Consider the following 20,887-nt stretch of genomic DNA (forward strand, 5'->3'; position numbering starts at 1 on the left):
AGAGTTTCACCATGTTGGCCAGGCTAGTCTTGAACTCCTGACCTCACAGGATCCACCTGCCTCAGCCTCCCAAAGCATTAGGATTACAGGTGTGAGCCACTGCACCTGGCCATAGCCAGACGGGATTTCACCATGTTGACCAGGCTGGTCTTGAACTTCTGACCTCAGGTGATCCACCCGCCTCAGCCTCCCAAGATGATGGGATTACAGGCATGAGCCACCACGCCTGGCCTGATAAGTGTTTTATTAGCATAGTGAAGAGAGGAGGTAAATCTCGAGAAGTAATTAAAGAAGGGATATTCTACACAGACATAAAGAATAGTGTCTCTTTGGGATTGAATATCTGGTTAGAACTTCTCTATCAGTTGAAAACAAAGCTATAAATATATGGTGGTTTAGTGTGTGAAAAGATGCACAACATTGTTAGTCATTAGGGGAATGCGACTTAAAACCACATTGAAATACCACTTCATACCTATTAGAATGTCTGGAATTTAAAAATGGATCATAGCAAGTATTGACTGGAATCTGGAGCAGCTGGGACCGTCATACACTGATGGTGGGAATGTCACTGGTACTTTGGAAAACATCCGGCAGTTTCTTAAAATGTTAAATATACCCCAGCACTTTGGGAGGCTGAGGCAGGAGGATTGCTTGAGGTCAGGAGTTTGAGACCACCCTGGGCAACATAACAAGACCCCGTCTCCACAAAAAATTTAAAAATGAGCTGGGTGTAATGGTTCATGCCTACGGTCCCAGCTACTTGGGAGGCTGCGGTGGGAGGATTACTTGAGTCCAGGAGTTTGAGACCGCAGGAAGCCATGATTGTGCCACTGCACTCCAGCTTGGGTGACAGAGCAAGAACCTGTCTCTAAAAAAAGAAAAAAAAAAGGTTAAATATACACCTACCGTATGACCTAGCTAGCATTCCATTCCTAGATAAACGGACAAAAAATGTGTCTATACAGCCGGGCGCAGTGACTCACGCCTGTAATCCCAACACTTTGGGAAGCCAAGGCGGGTGGATCATGATGTCAGCAGTTCAAGACCAGCCTGACCAACATGGTGAAACCCCAACTCTACTAAAAATACAAAAAAAAAAATTAGCCGGGCATGGTGGCGGTTACCTATAATCCCAGTGACTTGGGAGGCTGAGGCAGGAGAATCGCCTGAAACCGGAAGGCGGAGGTTGTAGTGAACTGAGATTGTGCCACTGCACTCTAGCCTGGTCAATAAGAGCAAAACTCCATCTCAGAAAAAATAAAATAAAATAAAATAAAATGTGTCTATACAAAGACTTACTATACATGAATATGCAAGCAGCTTTATTTGTATTACCCAGCACACCAGAAACAACCCAAATGTCCATTCACAAGTGAATGGCTAAATCACTGTGGTAATAGGTTAGTGCAAAAGTAATTGCGGTTTTTGCCATTACTTTTTTTGTTGTTTTTTTTTGTTTTTTTGAGATTGAACCTTGCTCTGTCGCCCAGGCTAGAGTCCAGTAGCATGATCTTGGCTCTCTACAACCCCTGCCTCCCAGGTTTAAGCAATTCTTCTGCCTCAGCCTCCCGCGTAGCTGGGATTACAGGCACACGCCACCACACCAGGCTAATTTTTGTATTTTTAGTAGACGGGGATTGCACCATGCTGGCCAGGCTGGTCTGGAATGCCTGACCTCAAGTGATCCGCCTGCCTCAGTCTCCCAAAGTGTTGGGATTACTTTTAATGGCCTGCCATTGCTTTTAATGACAAAGACCATACTTACTTTTGCACCAACCTAATATATCCACACAATAGGATACCTCTCAGCAACAAAAAGAAATTATTTATACACATAGTCACGTAGGTTAATCTCAAGATAATTACACTGAGTGAAAGAAACAAGAGAGACACAAAAGTTTGAACACATTTTTATAAAATTCTAGAATATGCAAACTAATCTGTGTTACAGAAAAGAGACCAGTGGTTGTCTGGGAATAGGGAGGGATGCACAGGGCAGAGGAATTCCAAAGGGGTTTGGGTGTAATGAATGTGTCACTATTCTTTGTGGTCATGGTTTCAGGGATGTATACATGTGTCAAAACTCATCAGAGTATACATTTTAGTTGTATAGTTAGTTGTATGTCAGTTATACCTCAGTAAAGCGGTTCAGTTTTTTGTGTTTTTTTTTGAGACGGAGTCTGGCTCTGTCGCCCAGGCTGGAGTGCTGTGGCCGGATCTCAGCTCACTGCAAGCTCTACCTCCCGGGTTCCCGCCATTCTCCTGCCTCAGCCTCCCAAGTAGCTGGCACTACAGGCGCCCGCCACCACGCCCGGCTAGTTTTTTGTATTTTTTTTTTAGTAGAGACGGGGTTTCACCGTGTTAGCCAGGATGGTCTCGATCTCCTGACCTCGTGATCCGCCCGTCTCGGCCTCCCAAAGTGCTGGGATTACAGGCTTGAGCCACCACGCCCGGCCTTTTTTTTTTTTTTTTTTGAGACAGAGTCTCGCTCTGTTGCCCAGGTTGGAGTGCAGTGGTGCAGTCTCGGCTCACTGCAAGCTCCGCCTCCCGGGTTCACGCCATTCTCCTGCCTCAGCCTCCCCTAGTGGCTGGGACTACAGACGCCCGCCACCACGCCCAGCTAATTTTTTTTGTATTTTTAGTAGAGACGGAATTTCACCGCATTAGCCACAATGGTCTCCATCTCCTGACCTCATGATCTGCCCGCCTCAGCCTTCCAAAGTGCTGGGATAACAGGCGTGAGCCACCGTGCCCAGCCAAAGCTGTTGAATTTTTTAAGTTATAACTATGAGGGAAAATATTAGCTATTACCTTTTTTAGCTCTTGGAGACTCTTTTCCAATGTTTGCATCAGTTTTTCTGAGGCAGTACTTAACATTGCATGCCTACATTCCATATGTACACACAGATAAATTCAGCAGATGTTCGTTAAACATCTACATGTCAGGTCAGTAGTGATCATTGATGATAGAAATTAGAAATTAAGTTTTCTTAAAAAAAAAAAAATCAGGTGGTGGCTCAAGCCTGTACTCCCAGCACTTTTGGAGGTCAAGGCAGGGGGATCACCTAAGGTCGGGAGATTGAGACCATCCTGGCCAGCATGGTGAAACTCCGTCTCTACTAAAACACAAAAAATTAGCTGGGCATGGTGGCGCATGCCTGTATCCCAGCTACTCGGGAGGCTGAGGCAGGGGAATCGCTTGAACCTGGGAGGAGTTTGCAGCGAGCCAAGATCACACCACTGCACTCCAGCCTGGCGACAGAACAAGGCTCCATCTCAAGAAATTAAAAAAAAAAAAAAAAAAATTCAGGGCCAGGTGCGGTGGCTCACGCCTATAGTCCCAGTACTTTGGGAGGCCGAGGCGGGCAGATCATGAGGTCAGGAGATTGAGACAATCCTGGCCAACATGGTGAAATCCCATCTCTACTAAAAATACGAAAATCAGCTTGGCGTGTGGCGCGCACCTGTAGTCCCAGCTACTCGGGAGGCTGAAAGGCAGGAGAATCGCTTGAACCCGGGAGGTGGAGGTTGCAGTGAGCCGAGATCGCGCCACTGCAATCCAACCTGGCTACAGAGTGAGACTCCATCTCAAAAGAAAAAAAAAAAAATCAGTCTAGGCCCCTTCGAGAGCAGTTGGCAATGACTCATTTTCGTGCTAAACTTCAGATCCCAAAGTTGAAATTTAATAGGAATAAATGAAGGCACATACCCACATATTTTTCAAGGCTTATAAGCCTTTAATGTTGTCTTATTTTGCAAGTATTTTGACATGCTAAATACAGCCTTGACAAGTTGGTTGAGGAGAGTTAACTAATGTCTAGGATTCTTTTATCACATGGGTGTTACTTCATTAGCTGTAGCAAGTTCTGTTTAAGTCAAATTATTTAACTGAGTAGGTTCTAAGAAATAAAAGGGGTTGGGTGCAGTGGCTCATGCCTGTAATCCTAGCACTTTGGGAGTTCAAGGCAGGTGGATCACCGGAGGTCGGAAGTTCAAGACCAGCCTGGCCAACATGGTGAAACCCCATCTCTACTAAACATACAAAATTAGCTGGGCATGGTGGTGGGCACCTGTAGCCCCATCTACGTGGGAGGCTGAGGCAGGAGAATCACTTGAACCCAAGAGGTGGAGGTTGCAATGAGCTGAGGTCACACTATTGCACTCCAGCCTAGGCAACAAGAGCAAAACTCCATCTCAAAAAAAAAAAAAAGAGGCCGGGTGCAGTGGCTCATGCCTATAATCCCTGCACTTTGGGAGGCCGAGGCAGGTGGATCATGAGGTCAGGAGATCAAGACCATTCTGGCTAACACGGTGAAACCCCGTCTCTACTAAAAAATACCAAACAAAATTAGCTGGGCATGGTGATGGGCACCTGTAGTCCCAGCTACTCGGGATGCTGAGGCAGGAGAATGGTGTGAACCCGGGAGGCAGAGCTTGCAGTGAGCTGAAATCGCGCCACTGCACTCCAGCCTGGGCGACAGAGCAAGACTCCGTCTCAAAAAAAAAAAAAAAGAAAGAAAGAAAAGGAATTAATTTAATTATTCTTATTCTACTATTTGATGTTCTGCTTTGCTTTGTAACACCTAAACCAAATAAATATTCACAGGTGATCAGGTGTAGTGGCTAACACCTATAACCCTAGCACTTTGGGAGGCCAAGGCAGGAGGATGACTTGAGGCCAGTTCAAGATCAGCCTGAGCAACATAACGAGATCCCACCTCTACCAAAAAAAAAAAAATTAGCTGGGTGTGGTTGCACACACGTATGGTCGCAGCTTTTCAGGAGGCTGAGGCAGGAGGATCACTTGAGCCCAGGAGCTTGAGGCAGTCAGTTGTGATCATGCCACTGCATTTCAGCCTGGGCGACAGAGCAAAAGAACAAAAGAAAAAAATATTCCTAGGTAGTTAGCATTTGTGTTTGTAAACCTAAGCATTTAAAGGTGCCTCTTAATTTCCTGTAGGCTTCAACTGTGTTACCCTCCCAGGATGATTTCTCGCCCACGAGCAAGCTCCAGCGTTTGCTGGCGGAATCTCGTCAGATGGTGACGGACCTGGAGCTGAGCACGCTGCTGCCCATCAGCCATGAGAATCTCACTGGCAGTGCCACAAATGTATGCGTTTCATTTTCTCTTGACTATATTTGTCACATCCAAACGCACCACTGAACACCAGTGTGCAAATATCACCGGCAGGGCGGCCTTTCTGTTAGAGGAAGAGTTTCTGTGTCTCTAGGGAGGAAAGGGAACATGCTTGTTTTAAGGAGGAAAAAGTTACACTCAGATGTCACTGGACCCAAACTTCCTCTTTCTAATGATCTGGGGCATATGAAGATAAATTCTTGGGGATTTTTTTTGGGGGGGTGAGGGTACAGAGTTTTGCTCTTGTCGCCCAGGCTGAAGTGCAGTGGCATGATCTCAGCTCACTGCAACCTCCACCTCCCGGGTTCAAGTGATTCTCCCGCCTCAGCCTCCCAAGTAACTGGAACTAAAGGCATACTCCACCCTGCCCAGCTAATTTTTGTACTTTTAGTAGAGACGGGGTTTCACCATGTTGGCCAGGCTGGTCTCAAACTCCTGACCTCCAGTGATCCACCCACCTTGGCCTCCAAAGTGCTAGGATTACAGGCGTGAGCCACAACACCCAGCCAGAAATATTTTGAAAAACAAATTTTATTATACAAAGTTTCAAGTCCAGGCCCGGTGGCTCATGCCTGTAATCCCAGCACTTTGGGAGGCCAAGGCGGGTGGATCACCTGAGGTCAGGAGTTCGAGACCAGCATGACTAACATGGAGAAACCCCGTCTCTACTAAAAATACAAAATTAGCCGGACATGGTGGCGCATGCCTGTAATCCCAGCAACTCGGGATGCTGAGGCAGGAGAATCGCTTGAACCCGGGAGGTGGAGGTTGTGGTGAGTCAAGATCGTGCCATTGAACTCCAGCCTGGGCAATAAGCAAAATTCTGCCTCAAAAAAAAAAAAAAAAAAGAAAAAGAAAATTTCAAATATGCACCGAAGTAGAAAGAATGGCACAGTCACTCACCTTTGACCACCATCAATTTTATCTTACCCCATCCATACACGTTTTCTTTGGAAGCATTTTAGAGCGAATCTCAGCATCATATCATGTCACTCATAAATATTTCATGATCATGATGTCTAACAGATATGGACTTTTAATTTAAATTTTTTTTTTTTTTTTTTTTTTTTGAGACTGAGTTTCACACTTGTTGCCCAGGCTGGAGTGCAATGGCACAATCTCAGTTCACTGCAATCTCTGCCTCCTGGGTTCAAGCGATTCTTCTGTCTCAGCCTCCGAAGTAGCTGAGATTACAGGTGCACGCCACTGTGCCTCACTAATTTTTGTATTTTTAGTAGAGATGGGGTTTTACCATGTTGACCAGGCTGGTCTTGAACTCCTGACCTCAAGTGATCCACCCGCCTCGGCTTCCCAAAATGCTGGGATTACAGGCATGAGCCACCCTGCCTGCCTCATTTTAATTTTTTAAATTAATTTATTTTTGAGACAGCGTCTTCCTCTGTCGCTCAGGCTGGAGTGCAGTAGCTATTCGCAGGCGTGATCACAGCTCACTGCTGCCTCAAATTCCTGGGCTCAAGTGATCCTCCCACCTCAGTCTCCCAAGTAGCTGGGACCACAGGCATGCACTACCATGCCCACTATGTTTCCCAGGCTGACATTGAACTCCTGGCCTCAAGTAATCCTCCTGCCTCAGCCTCCCAAAGTGTTGGGACTATCGGCATGGGCCACCGTGCTCAGCTTATTTATTTATTTTTCAGAGACAGTCTTGCTCTGTCACCCAGGCTGGAATGCAGGGCCAACTTGAACCTCCAACTCCCAGGCTCAAGTGATCTTCCCACCTCAGCCTCCTGAGTAGCTGGGATTACAGGTACACAAAACCACACCCAGCTGATGTTTTTATTTTTTGTAGAGACAGGGTCCCACAATGTTGCCCAGGCTGGTCTCAAACTCCTGGGCTCAAGTGATCCTCCTGCCTCAGCCTCCCAAAGTGCTGGGATTACAGGCATGAGCTACTGCACCTGGCCTGGCTTTTCTTAACAGTGTCTTTTAAAAAGCGAAATTTAAAATTTTGATTACTTCCAACTTAAACAGGTTTTTTATTTTTTATCTTTTTAAAAACATTTTTTTTGAGACAGTCTCACTGTGTCACCCAGGCTGGAGTGCAGTGGCGCAATCTCGGCTCACTGCAAGCTCCGCCTCCCGGGTTCATGCCATTCTCCTGCCTCAGCCTCCGGAGTGGCTGGGACTGCAGGTGCGTGCCACCACGCCCAGCTAATTTTTTGCATTTTTTAGTAGAGATGGGGTTTCACCGTGTTAGCTAGGATGGTCTCCATCTCCTGACTTTTTTTTTTTTTTTTTTTTTGAGATGGAGTCTCGCTCTGTCGCCCAGGCTGGAGTGCAGTGGCCGGATCTCAGCTCACTGCAAGCTCTAGCTCTGCCTCCCAGGTTCACGCCATTCTCCTGCCTCAGCCTCCCGAGTAGCTGGGACTACAGGCGCCCGCCACCTCACCCGGCTAGTTTTTTATTTTTTTGTATTTTTTTAGCAGAGACGGGGTTTCACCGTGTTAGCCAGGATAGTCTCGATCTCCTGACCTCGTGATCTGCCCGTCTCGGCCTCCCACTCCTGACCTTTTGATCCATCCACCTCATCCTCCCAAAGTGCTGGGATTACAGGCGACCACACCTGGCCTATTCTAGTAGTTTTTTTGTAGATTCCTTAGGATTTTCTACACAATCATGTCATTTATGAATAGAGACAGTTTTTTTCCTTTTTCCAATATTTATGCCTTATTTCATTTTCTTCCCTTACTGCTCTGGCTCGGACCTCCAGATGAGTGTTGAATAGAAGGAGGAGAGCAGACATCTTTGTCTTATTTCATGAAATACTCTCTGATGGCATTTCTTGCTTAGGCCTTCTTCAGATTGGTATTTTGTTAGATTCAGAGTTCCCTGGAGCATTTTCTATGTGACGCGAATAGATCCAAAACTAGAACATTAATCATTTTAGAATCAAGATGCTCATTGCCATGAGCCTAAACAGGTAGTTGCAGAGATTACCTTAAAGAAGAACAGGATCCAAAAATAGAAGTTTTTCAAAGTATACCATGTGTGCCCTATAAGCTTTTCAAAGTGGAAACCTTGCTGGACTCTAGTGTTTCCTAGGAAGATTTCTTCTTCACAAGCTCTCTCTGAGGCATTAGTGAAGCATTGCATTTATACTGGGGCAGAGGAACGTTTTTATGCCAAAAGTGTTTTGGTGCTTAACTATCCCTTTAAATGTATGCAGTGAGGCTGCTGCTTCCCCTGTGTCTGGGGAGAACCTTTATGACTTTTCTGGTCATTCTTTGGCAGCTATTTCTTTAAAATCTATTTTTAAAAATTGAGATATAGGCCAGCCATGGTGCCTAATGCCTGTAATCCTAGCACTTTGAGAGGCCAAGGCAGATGGATCACTTGAGCCAAGGAGTTTGAGACCACCCTGGGCAACATTGGGAAACCCCACCTCTACAAAAAAAATTTTTTTTTTTAATTAGCTGGACACCCTGCCATGCACCTGTAGTCCCAGCTACTCAGGAGGCTGAGATGGGAGGATCACTTGATCCCGGGAGGTCACGACTGTAGTGAGCCGTGATCTTGCCACTGCACTCCAGCCTGGTTGACAGAGTGAGACCCTATATCAAAAAGAGAGAGGGGGGGGATTCACATTTTATTATTTACATATAATTCACCCTTCTAAAGTATACGATTCAGTGGTTTTTTAAAATCATATTCATAAAATCATGCAGCCACTACCCCTATCTAATTCTAGAATATTTTAATCACCCCAAAAGGAGACCCCACACCCACAGCCACAGCCACTGGCTACCACAATCTACTTTCTGTCTCTATGGATTTGTTGGACAGATAATTTTAATCAGACTTTGTTGAATAGAATTCAGGGGATCCATGAACTTTGATGGAATAAAGATTGCATGCCCGTTTTATATATTATATATATAATATATATAAAATATATATAATATATATAATATATATAAAAAATATATAATATATATAACATATATATAATACATATAATATATATATTATATATATATAAAACAATATATATATATTGTTTTGAGACAGAGTCTTGCTCTGTCACCCAGGCTGGAGTGCAGTGGTACGACCTTGGCTCACTGCAAGCTCCGCCTCCCAGGTTCACGCCATTCTCCTGCCTCAGCCTCCCGAGTAGCTAGTACTACAGGTGCCCGCCACCACGCCTGGCTAATTGTGTGGGTTTTTTTTGTATTTGTAGCAGAGATGGGGTTTTACCGTGCTAGCCAGGATGGTATCAATCTCCTGACCTTGTGATCCACCCGCCTCGGCCTCCCAAAGTGCTGGGATTACAGGCTTGAGCCACCACGCCTGGCCTGTTTTTTAATTTTTATTTTATTTTTGAGAAGGAGTTTCACTCTTTCCTTCACTTCCTGGTTCAAGCGATTCTCCTGCCTCAGCCTCCTGAGTAGCTGATATTATAGGTGTGAACCACCATGCCTGGTTAATTTTTTGTATTTTTAGTAGAGACAGGGTTTCACCATGTTGGCCAGGCTAGTCTCAAACTCCTGACCTCAAGTGATCCTCCCAACTCAGCCTCCCAGTGTGCTGGGATTATAGGCATGAGCCACTGCACCCTGCCCAAATTCACATTTTCCAAACAAGAGTTATAGCAACAGATGTCTCCTCCTTGTCCTCGTGGCTTCAGGTTGTCCTCTCAACCTCTTCTTTAGGATTTTATGTCAAATTCCTGAGATATAATCAAGCACTCCCTCACTTTTATCCTGCTAGTGTGGTGCTGTGTGTGTGTGTGCCTACACAGTGTGTGTGCCTACACAGTGTGTGTGTGTGCATGCATGTGTGCGTGTTTATCTATCTCCATCAGAGTGCACATCAGATACCCGACAGGTGACTGCGTCCATGCCTCCTGCTCACTGTGAGCGCCTCAGGACCCTTCTCCACCTTGGCACCCTGGCTGCAGCACCCAGCATCTGCCACAGGGAGTCTCAGGGCCTAACTTGAATGGAACTGATAGGAACATGCAGAAAAAAGACAAAGCTGGCCAGGTGCAGTGGCTCACACCTATAATCCCAGCACTTTGGGAGGCTGAGGCGGGCAGATCACGAGGTCAGGAGATCAAGACCATCCTGTCTAACACAGTGAAACCCTGTCTCCACTAAAAATACAAAAAAGTTAGCCAGGCGTTGGTGACCTGTGACTGTAGTCCTGGGTACTTGGGAGGTTGAGGCAGGAGGATCGCTTGAACATGAGGTCAAGGCTACAGTGAGCTATGATCACACCACTGCACTGCAGCTTGGGCCATAGACTGGGACACTGTCTAAGAAAAATAAAATAGGCCGGGCGCGGTGGCTCAAGCCTGTAATCCCAGCACTTTGGGAGGCCGAGATGGGCGGATCACGAGGTCAGGAGATCGAGACCATCCTGGCTAACACGGTGAAACCCCGTCTCTACTAAGAAATACAAAAAATAGCCGGGCGAGGTGGCAGCGCCTGTAGTCCCAGCTACTCGGGAGGCTGAGGCCGGAGAATGGCGTGAACCCGGGAGGCGGAGCTTGCAGTGAGCTGAGATCCGGCCACTGCCCTCCAGTCTGGGCGACAGCGTGAGACTCCGTCTCAAAAAAAAAAAAAAAAAAAGAAAAAGAAAAAGAAAATAAAATTAGCTGGACGCAGTAACTCACACCTGTAACCCTAGCTCTTTGGGAGGACTACACAGGAGGATTGGTTGAGCCTGGGAGTTCGAGACCAGCCTGGGCAAGAAAGCAACACCCCATTGCTAAAAAATAAAAAATAAAAATTAGCCAAGTGTAGTGGCTCACGCCTACAGTTCCAGCTACTAAGGACGCTAAGGTAGGAGGATCATGACTTTGAGCCCAGGAGTTCAAGGCTACAGTGAGCCATGATCACACCATTGCACTCCAGCGTGGGCAACAGAGCAAGATCCTGTGTCAAAAAATATATTTTTGTGAGAGTGTTTGAGCTAGAAAGAACCAGAAGAGATCTCTGATTCCAACATTACATTTTACAGGAAGGGAAAAATGACCAAATCTCTTTACTCAACATCCTACAGCTAGAATCAGAAAATCATTTAATTGGAAAAACTGTTGGCTCCAGATAGCATACATTTTCTGGTACATTAACTGATTCTAGAGATATTGGGAAGACAGAATTTAAATAACAGGGATTTACTTGGCAACATGCTTTACAAACCCCTCCCCCCATGCCTTTGTACTAAGTACAGCTAGGTACAGAAAAAGCAAATAATTTTGTTTAAAAATTCTTAATTTCTGCAATAAGGAAGCAGGGTAAAGTTCTGAGCAGCCTGTGTGCTTCTCCAAGGCTTTGCCATCTGTTGCTACAGACAAGGGTTGTAATTCAGAGCCTTGCTGTGAGACAGGCACTCTCCCACGTTGCCAGGGAGCATGAAATGATTCAGTCCTCCTGGCGGGGAAATTGGCAATGTTTTCTAAAAATCACCGAAGAACTGACACTTTGACAATGCAGTGTCACCTTGGGAATCTCTCCCACGGATACTTCTTCATGTGTATGAAATGGCATAGGCACATGTGTTTCTTTGCAGCATTGCTTTACGATAGCAAACGGTAGCAGGCCACCCAGTGTCCAGCAAAAGGGAACTGAGGGAATACGCTGTGGTCCACCCACATGGTGGAGTTCTGAGCAGCTGCAGAACAGAATGAGGTGCTCTAGGATGTGGAAATATTTCCAGGTATATTGCTAAGTGAGAAATGTGCAAGATACTGAAGATTCATATGGCATTCCACATACATAAGGAGATGCCCACAAGCAGTGGCTCACATCTGTAATCCCACCACTTTGGGAGGCCAAGCTGGGAGGATTGCTTGAGCCCAGGAGTTCAAGACCAGCCTGGGCAACATAGCTAGACCCTGTCTCTACAAAAAAAAGGTTTTTAAAAACATGAGTGGGGCATGGTGGAGCACACTTGTAGTCCCAGGCCCTCGGGAGGCTGGGACAGGAGGATCTTCAGTGAACTGTGATTGAGCGACTGTACTCCAGCCTGAGCGATACAGCAAGAGCCTGTCAAAAAAAAAAAAAAAAGAAAGAAAGAAAAGAAAAGAAGAAAAGAAAGAGGATGGAAATAAGAATATATATTTGTACAAGGACACAGTGGAAAGATGACATAAATTTTACCAGTAGGAGGTATGAGGGATGAGGTAGAGGCGGGACTCCTCAGTTTATACCTGTTTTTATTATTTTGATTTTTAAACTATTCAAGAAAAACTCCAATAATTTAAAAATAGACAAAGAAGAAAAAAGGAGTGAGAGTAAGAGGAAGCACAGCTGAGCACATTGCCTCATGGCAGGCTTCCTCCTTGCCTCGAGGGTAGGAGTGGCGAGCAGACCCTACCATAAACTGAGCTTGGAGTTGTGCCTGCTGCATGGGCCTGGCCGTTCTGATTGCTGGCTTGAGATGGTTGGTGTTACCTGTCGGGGCTCTTGGCCTTTCTTGTGGCAGGCTGATAAAGCCTGCGAATCCCTTTGAGAATGAAGTTTTTCTTTTTTTTTTTTTTTTTTTTTTTTTTTGAGACGGAGTCTCGCTCTGTAGCCCAGGCTGGAGTGCAGTGGCCGGATCTCAGCTCACTGCAAGCTCCGCCTCCCGGGTTCACGCCATTCTCCAGCCTCAGCCTCCCGAGTAGCTGGGACTACAGGCGCCCGCCACCTCGCCCGGCTATTTTTTGTATTTCTTAGTAGAGACGGGGTTTCACCATGTTAGCCAGGATGGTCTCGATCTCCTGACCTCGTGATCCGCCCATCTCGGCCTCCCAAAGTGCTGGGATTACAGGCTTGAGCCACCGTGCCCGGCCGAGAATGAAGTTTTTCAATGAATAAGAGAAAACACAGCATGGTAGCAAGGCACGGTGGTTCATGCCTGTAATCCCAGCACTTTGGGAGGCCCAGGCAGGCGGATCACCTGAAGGCAGGAGTTCCAGACCAGCCTAGCCAACATGGCGAAACCCCCTCTCTACTAAAAATACAAAAATTACCCGGGCATGGTGGCGTGCCTGTGATCCCAGCTTCTCAAGAGGCTGAGGCAGTAGAGTTGCTTGAACCCAGGAGGCAGAGGTTGCAGTGAGCCGAGATCGCGCCACTGCACTCCAGCCTGGGCAACAGAGCGAGACTCTGTCTCAAAAAAAAAAAAAAAAAAAGAAAATCAGATGGTAAAATACGTGGGCAATTTGCATAAAGAGGAAGCAGCATAAGTAAAAGCACAGAGGCCTGAAAGCACCCTTGGGTGCCCCTGAGGAACTGTGAGGGATCCTGGCGTGGGTGGAATGCAGGCCACACAGGCAGGAGGAGGTGAGAAGGTGGGCTCACCTGCAAGCCAGGGGTCACCACAGAATGCACCGGGGTCTTTCCGGGCATCATCTCCCCTTCATTCCTCCCCCTCACCTCTCCACTCCCCTCCTTCCCCTTTTCCCCACCCAGACACCTAAGCAGGCTAACGAGGCAGCGCAGCACTTAGAGTTGCTGATGCTTAACTACTGACCACTGTTTTCAACAGGGCTCACTTAGGGCTCACTGGATCAGTGCCTGTGTTAGGGCTGACAACGAGCCAGTTATATCTGGGTATTAGCTGATGGCCAGCCTGTAGCTGTGACACACATGATAAAGCAGACAGAGAAGTCCTTCTAGATTAGAGACAAAGGGGACCCCCACACATGAATGGGAAGTCAAGAAGCCTTTGTTGGATGGGTGGATGGCAATTGTATGCAGTCACTTCATTATATTTTGTTCATTTCCTAAGGTCTTATTTATTTATTATTTTTGAGACTGGGTCTCACTCTGTTGCTCAGGCTAGAGTGCAGTGGCACGATCATGGCTCACTTGCACCTCAAACTCCCAGGCTCCAACGGTCCTCCCACTTCAGCCTCCTGAATATCTGGGACTATGGGTGTGTGTCCCCACGCCTGGCTAATTTTTTTTTAAGTATATTTTTTGTCTCCCTGTGTTGCCCAGGCTGGTCTCAAACTCCTGGACTCAAGAGATCCTCCCACCTCAGCCTCCCAAAGTGCTGGGATTGCAGGTGTGAGCCACCACACACAGCCCCTAAGATCTTTTTTAAATTGACAATAATTGTATATATTTATAGTGTATAGTGCAATGTTATAATATGTATATAACGTAGTGGAATGACTAAACCAGCTGTATCTATCACCTCTCAGATTTATCATGTCTTTGTAGTAGAAATATTTAGAATCTATTCATTTAACAATTTTGAAACATATAATACATTATTATTGGCTGGGCACAATGGCTTACACCTGTAATCCTAGCCCTTTGGTAGGCTGAGGTGGGAGAATCACGTGAAGCCAGGAATAGGCAACAATGGGAGACCCTGTCTCTATAATTTTTTTTTTTAAACACAATACATTATTTATTTATCTTTTTTTTTCTTTTCTTTTTTTCTTTTTTTTTTTTTTTGATACAGAGTCTCGCTCTGTCACCAGGCTGGAGTGCAGTGGTATGATCTTGGCTCACTGCAACCTCCACCTCCCAGGTTCAAGCGATTCTCCTGCCTTTCAGCCTTCCAAGTAGCTGGGACTACAGGCGCCCGCCACCATGCCCAGCTAATTTTTGTATTTTTAGTAGAGACGGGGTTTCACCATGTTGGCCAGGATGGTCTCGAGCTCTTGACCTTGTGATTCGCCCGCCTCGGCCCCCCAAAGTGCTGGGATTGCAGGCATGAGCCACTGTGCCTGGCCAATACATTTTTATTAACCATAGTCATGATGCTGTGCAATAGATCACTGAAACTTTTTCCTCCTGTCTAATCGAAACTTTGTACCTTTGATCAATAGCTCCCCTTTCCCCAACCACTCCCTCCCCCAGCCCCTGGTAACCACTATTCTACTGTATGCTTCTATGGGTTCCACATTTTTTTTTTTTTTGAGACGGAGTCTCGCTCTGTCACCCAGACTGGAGTGCAGTGGTGCGATCTTGGCTCACTGCAAGCTCCGCCTCCCGGCTTCATGCCATTGAGCTCTACGTTTTTTAGATTTCATGTTTAAGTGAGATCAGGCAGCATTTGTCTTTCTGTGCCTGGCTTCTTTCACGTAGCCTAATGTCCTCCAGGTTCATCCACACTGTTGCAAATGACAGAATTTTGTTTTTATGGCTGAATAGTATTCCATTGTGTGTATATGCTACATTTTCCTGATCCACTCATCTGCTGACGGGCACTTAGATGGCTTCTGCATCTTGGCTGCGGTGAACATGGAGTAGAGTGCAGATATTTCTTCATCTAACATCTTATTTTTATTTTTATCTTTATTTCTTTTTGAGACAGTGTCTCACTCTGTCGCCCAGGCTGGAGTACAGTGGCGTGATCTTGGCTTACTGCAACCTCCACCTCCTGGGTTCAAACAATTCTCCCACCTCAGCTTCCCACATAGCTGGAATTACAGGCGGGCACCACCATGCCCAGCTAATTTGTGTATTTTTGGTAGAGATGGGGTTTCACCATACTGATGAGGCTTGTCTTGAATTCTTGACCTCAAGTGATCTGCCCACCCTGGCCTCCCAAAGTGCTGGGATTATAGGCATGAGCCATGGCGCCCAGCCTCATCTAATGTCTTTTAAAGGCATTTCTGCTATATTTGTGTTTAGTCTTCTTAATAATTTTCTAGTTTTTCTATCCTGGATACTAATCTGGGAGTTGTTTTCTAGAACTCGGAGGTCCCAGAAGAGTCAGCTCAAAAAAATACCTTTGTCAGTTATTGAAGGAAACAAAAGGCAACTTCAGTATTCATCGTGATCATGGGTAAGTCACCTTTGCTTATCTCACCTTATATCTCAATTAATATTTAATAAGTAACTTGGGAACATTGATAACGTTGAGTCAAGGCCATGCATTTGTTTGACTTGTAATACTTTCTCTTTTGCTCAACTGATTTATACATACCTTCTAAATTTAATCAGAGTAAAATGTCATTACTTGCAAGAGAAATGCCGATCAAAAAGTTCTTGTTCTTCTGCACTCCAGCCTGGGAACAGAGTGAGACTTTGTCTCTTTAAAAAAAAAAAAAAAAAAAAAAAAAAGAGGCCAGATGTGGTGGCTCACACCTGTAATCCCATCACTTTGGGAGGCCGAGGTGGGTAGATCATGAGGTCAGGAGTTCGAGACCAGCCTGGTCTGTCTCTACTGAAAATACAAAAATTAACCAGGCACGGTAGTGGGTGCTTGTAATCCCAGCTACTTGGGAGGCTGAGGCAGGAGAATCACATGAACCCAGGAGGTGGAGGTTGCAGTGAGCCAAGATCTACCACTGCACTCTAGCCTGGGCAACAGAGCAAGACTCCGTTTAAAAAAAAAAAGTTATTATTCTCAATACCTAGAATTTTAAATCTTGGGAAGTGAATACATAGACACAGCTTTAACAATAAGAATCTAATATGAAAAGATGCTCAACCTCACTAATTATCAGGGGAAGGCAAATCAAAACCACAATGCAGGCCGGGCGCGGTGGCTCACACCTGTAATCCCAGCACTTTGGGAGGCCAAGGCGGGTGATCGCTTGAGGCCAGGAGTTTGAGACAAGCCTGGTCAACATAGTGAAACCCCATTTCTACTAAAAATACAAAAATTAGCCACGCATGGTGGCGGGCACCTGTAATCCCAGCTACTTGGGAGGCTGAGGCAGAGGTTACAGTGAGCCGAGATCGCACCATTGCACTCCATCCAGGCGACAATAGGGAGACTCTGTCTCAAAAAAAAAAAAAAGAAAGAAAAAGAAAACACAATGCAGTACCACCTTACTCATGCAAGAATGGCCATAATTTAAAAATCAAGAAATAATAGATGTTGACGTGGATGTGGTAAAAAGGGAGCACTTTTACACAGATGGTGGGAATGTAAACTAGTACAACCACTATGGAAAACAGTGTGGAGATTATCCTTAAAGAACTAAAAGTAGGCCGGCCGCGGTGGCTCAAGCCTGTAATCCCAGCACTTTGGGAGGCCGAGGCGGGTGGATCACGAGGTCAGGAGATCGAGACTATCCTGGCTAACATGGTGAAACCCCGTCTCTACTAAAAATACAAAAAACTAGCCGGGCGTGGTGGCGGGCGCCTGTAGTCTCAGCTACTTGGGAGGCTGAGGGGGGAGAATGGCGTGAACCTGGGAGGCGGAGCTTGCAGTGAGCCGAGATCACGCCACTGCACTCCAGCCTGGGAGCACAGCGAGACTCCGTCTCAAAAAAAAAAACAAAAACAAAAACAAAAAAAAAAAGAACTAAAAGTAGAACTCCAATATGATCCAACAATCCCACTACTGGGTATCTACACGGAGGAAAAGTAGTCATTATATGAAAAAGACACTTCTACACACATGTTTATAGCAACACAATTTGCAACTGCAAAAATACGGAACCAGTGTAGATGCCCATCAACTAATGGATAAAGAAAATGTGGCATATGGGCCGGGCATGGTGGCTCATGCCTATAATCCCAGCACTTTGGGAGGCCGAGGCAGGCGGATCACCTGAGGTTGGGAGTTTGAGACCAGCCTGGCCAACATGGTGAAACCCTGTCTCTACTAAAAATACAAAAATTAGCTGGGTGTGGTGGTGCAGGCCTGTAATCCCAGCTACTTGGGAGACTGAGGCAGGAGAATCGCTTGAATCCGGGAGACGGATGTTGCAGTGAGCCAAGAAGCAATTGCCTGAAGCAATTTTCTTTCTTTGTTTTTTTGAGACAGAGTCTCGCTCTGTCACCCAGGCCGGAGTGCAGTGGTGCAATCTTGGCTCACTGCAAGCTCCGCCTCCCGGGTTCATGCCATTCTCCTGCCCCAGCCTCCCAAGTAGCTAGGAATACAGGCATGTGCCACCACACCTGGCTAATTTTTTTTGTTTTGTTTTGTATTTTTAGTAGAGATGGGGTTTCGCCAAGTTGGGCAGGCTGGCCTGGAACTCCTGGCCTCAGGTGATCCGCCTGCCTTGGCCTCCTAAAGTTCTAGGATTAAAGGCTTGAACCACCACGCCTGGCCAAGAAGTCTTCCATGGAGTAAAGCTTTATAAAAGTTTTACATGGTGTAGCTGGTCACGGTGGCTCACACCTGTAATCCCAGCACTTTGGGAGGCCCAGTGGGGCAGATCGCCTGAGGTCAGGAGTCTGAGACCATCTTGGCCAACATGGTGAAACCCTGTGTCTACTGAAAATACACACACACAAAAAAATAGCCAGGTGTGGTGGCACATGCCTATAATCCCAGCTATTGGGGAGGCTGATGCAGGAGAATGGCTTGAACCCGGGAGGTGGAGGGTGCAGTGAGTGGAGATTGGGCCAGTGCACTCCAGCCTGGGTGACAAGAACGAAGCTCCATCTCAAAAAAAAAAAAAAAAAAAAAAGTTGCCGGGCGCGGTGGCTCAAGCCTGTAATCCCAGCACTTTGGGAGGCCGAGACGGGTGGATCACGAGGTCAGGAAATCGAGACCATCCTGGCTAACACGGTGAAACCCCCTCTCTACTAAAAAATACAAAAAACTAGCCGGGCAAGGTGGCGGGCGCCTGTAGTCCCAGCTACTCGGGAGGCTGAGGCAGGAGAATGGCGTGAACCTGGGAGGCGGAGCTTGCAGTGAGCTGAGATCCGGCCACTGCACTCCAGCCTGGGTGACAGAGCGAGACTCCGTCTCAAAAAAAAAAAAAAAAAAAAAAAAAGTTTTACGTGGGGTAAAATCTTCATAAAAAACGTTTATTGACCCAGTAAGCACTTTCTGGATTTGTGTTTACTTCTGTCAAACCTGCATTTCATATGCAGTTTCTTCAGAACCCAGTTTGATAAGCTAAAGGGTACAGGCATTTCAGATCTTTTGAAGGTAAGCATATCAGCGTTTCAAAGACTCTGGGGAAGCAGGGAGCCCAAGCAGCACCATCCCCGCCCCCATCCCTCCTCTTCTCTCCCCTCCCTCTCTCTGCTGAGTTTTCATATTTACAGTATTTTGCACGTCTTGATGTTGATAAAAATCAGGATGTACAGTTAATATTTTAGACGCCAGGAGCTTATAGCATGCACTCCAATGTTAATTGATTGTATTTTATTAATGTGTTTTTTCTTCATCCAAAAGCAGATTTCTCATCTATGTGGAAGGCAGAAAGCAGACACCAATGCTGAATGAATACTTAACCGTAAAACTGAAAGAGGATTGTAGTTCTTCATAAACGACACTTAATTCCAGCGGGGAGCAGAACTAGAAAGTTAATTTTTAAACATCTACACTTTATTTTCAAGTTAATCATTTTTGTGCTGAAGAAATATTTTCGTGTGTAAGAAAGTAGACCTTATTGTACATACAGAAACTTGGAATTATGCTAAGAATGAAAAAGACTTCTCTGTAAAGATACAGACTACAGCTAAGTGCTAGAGAAGCTCTTTAAAAATGTGAACGTCAAATAGAGAAGGAACCCCTGCATAGAAAGTGCTGTTTTAACTATCTGATTTTTTAAAAATCTGTGCATACATTTAAATTCTAAACAATAGCTTATCAGAGTCAGTTCAAAATATATGAGAAATAGTATTCTCTCATGGTTTTAGCTCTTCACTTTGCTATGTAAAAAGACGTAAGATGCTTTGATATAAAATGTAACTGGAAAATAGCTCCCTGGTGACTTGAGGTCCTTCTGTCCCAAGCTGAGCAGAGCCCCATCTTTCTGGGTCTATAGTAGTCCCACCTACTGACACAAGCCAAAGCTTGTTGGAAGATCAAATTTTATATGCGTTTTTAAAAATCTTAAAGACTAAAACACTTCCATTTTAACTTGTAAAGTAATTTAATTTTTTAAAGATTATACTATATGCCTCTGTGTCTTCTCTAAAATAATTGATCAGCTTCAGTCAATAAAAGATATTTTTAATACTAAAGAAAAAAATATGTTTCCTTGGTTTCTTTTTATTTTACTGGAGTAAAATAAGGAAGGTTCATCGCGTTTAAACTGAACCTGGCAAGTTAATTTCCTCAGGAATGGGAATGTATTTTTTTAAGCATTGCAGATATCAAAGTTCTATTGTGCTGAATAAATGCGCCTTTGTTAACAGGTTTCAGGGTTACTTCAGAGATGATTTTCATGAGCAGGGAAGAGCCACCTCATTTAGCCTTTTTAATTAGGGTGCTGAAAAGAGAAGTTGGGTGAGGTTTGGTTATGTTCTTTATCAATGTGTGCTTTCTCCCTCAGGCTGGGCTGTCCAGAGCAAAACTGAGAAAGGTATAGTTGCTTCTGAGCTGCTGCCTGCCAAGTAGAAACCTAAAATGACCCTTGGGAGACTGACTTCCAATCTGAGAATCAAAATATTAAATTTTCTCCTCTTCTTCTTGTTCATGGCTGCACATCAACTTGCCTAGTGAAAAGGCAACACTGAACAGGAAAATGTCAGGGAACTAAAGGATTTGATAACAATTAAACATTATTTTATGGCTATATGTATTTTAGCTCATAGGATTATAGTATCTGCGACACCTGACACCTATTGTATCCCACCACCTTATTGTTCCATACGCAATTCAACAATGAGAAATTTTGGCTGGGTACAGTGGCTCATGCCTGTAATCCCAGCACTTTGGGAGCCGAGGCAGGTGGATCGCTTGAGGTCAGGAGTTGGAGACCAACCTGGCCAACATGACAAAACCCCCTCTCTACTAAAAATACAAAAAATTAGCTGGGCGTGGTGTCACGCGCCTGTCATCCCAGCTACTTGGGATTGTATCTAGCTCAACCTAAGTTATTTATTTTATTTTGCTTATTTTTTGTTTGTTTATTTATTT

The 20,887-nt window shown here is 45.4% G+C and overlaps 1 protein-coding gene across 1 annotated transcript in view; it reads left to right on the forward strand.

The window, feature by feature from the left end:
- The window catches only part of CCDC62 (coiled-coil domain containing 62), a 57,025-nt gene extending 36,865 nt beyond the window's left edge, over positions 1 to 20,160 (forward strand). Inside the window, 4 exon segments of the mRNA XM_025402833.1 lie at positions 4,964 to 5,113; positions 15,802 to 15,826; positions 15,829 to 15,895; positions 19,199 to 20,160. Of these exon segments, the coding sequence (XP_025258618.1) occupies positions 4,964 to 5,113; positions 15,802 to 15,826; positions 15,829 to 15,895; positions 19,199 to 19,289 (333 nt within the window). The 3' untranslated portion in view covers positions 19,290 to 20,160.
- Positions 20,161 to 20,887: the final 727 nt, after the last annotated feature.

The sequence above is a fragment of the Theropithecus gelada genome, chromosome 11, assembly GCF_003255815.1.
Source record: "Theropithecus gelada isolate Dixy chromosome 11, Tgel_1.0, whole genome shotgun sequence".
Lineage (NCBI taxonomy): Eukaryota > Metazoa > Chordata > Mammalia > Primates > Cercopithecidae > Theropithecus > Theropithecus gelada.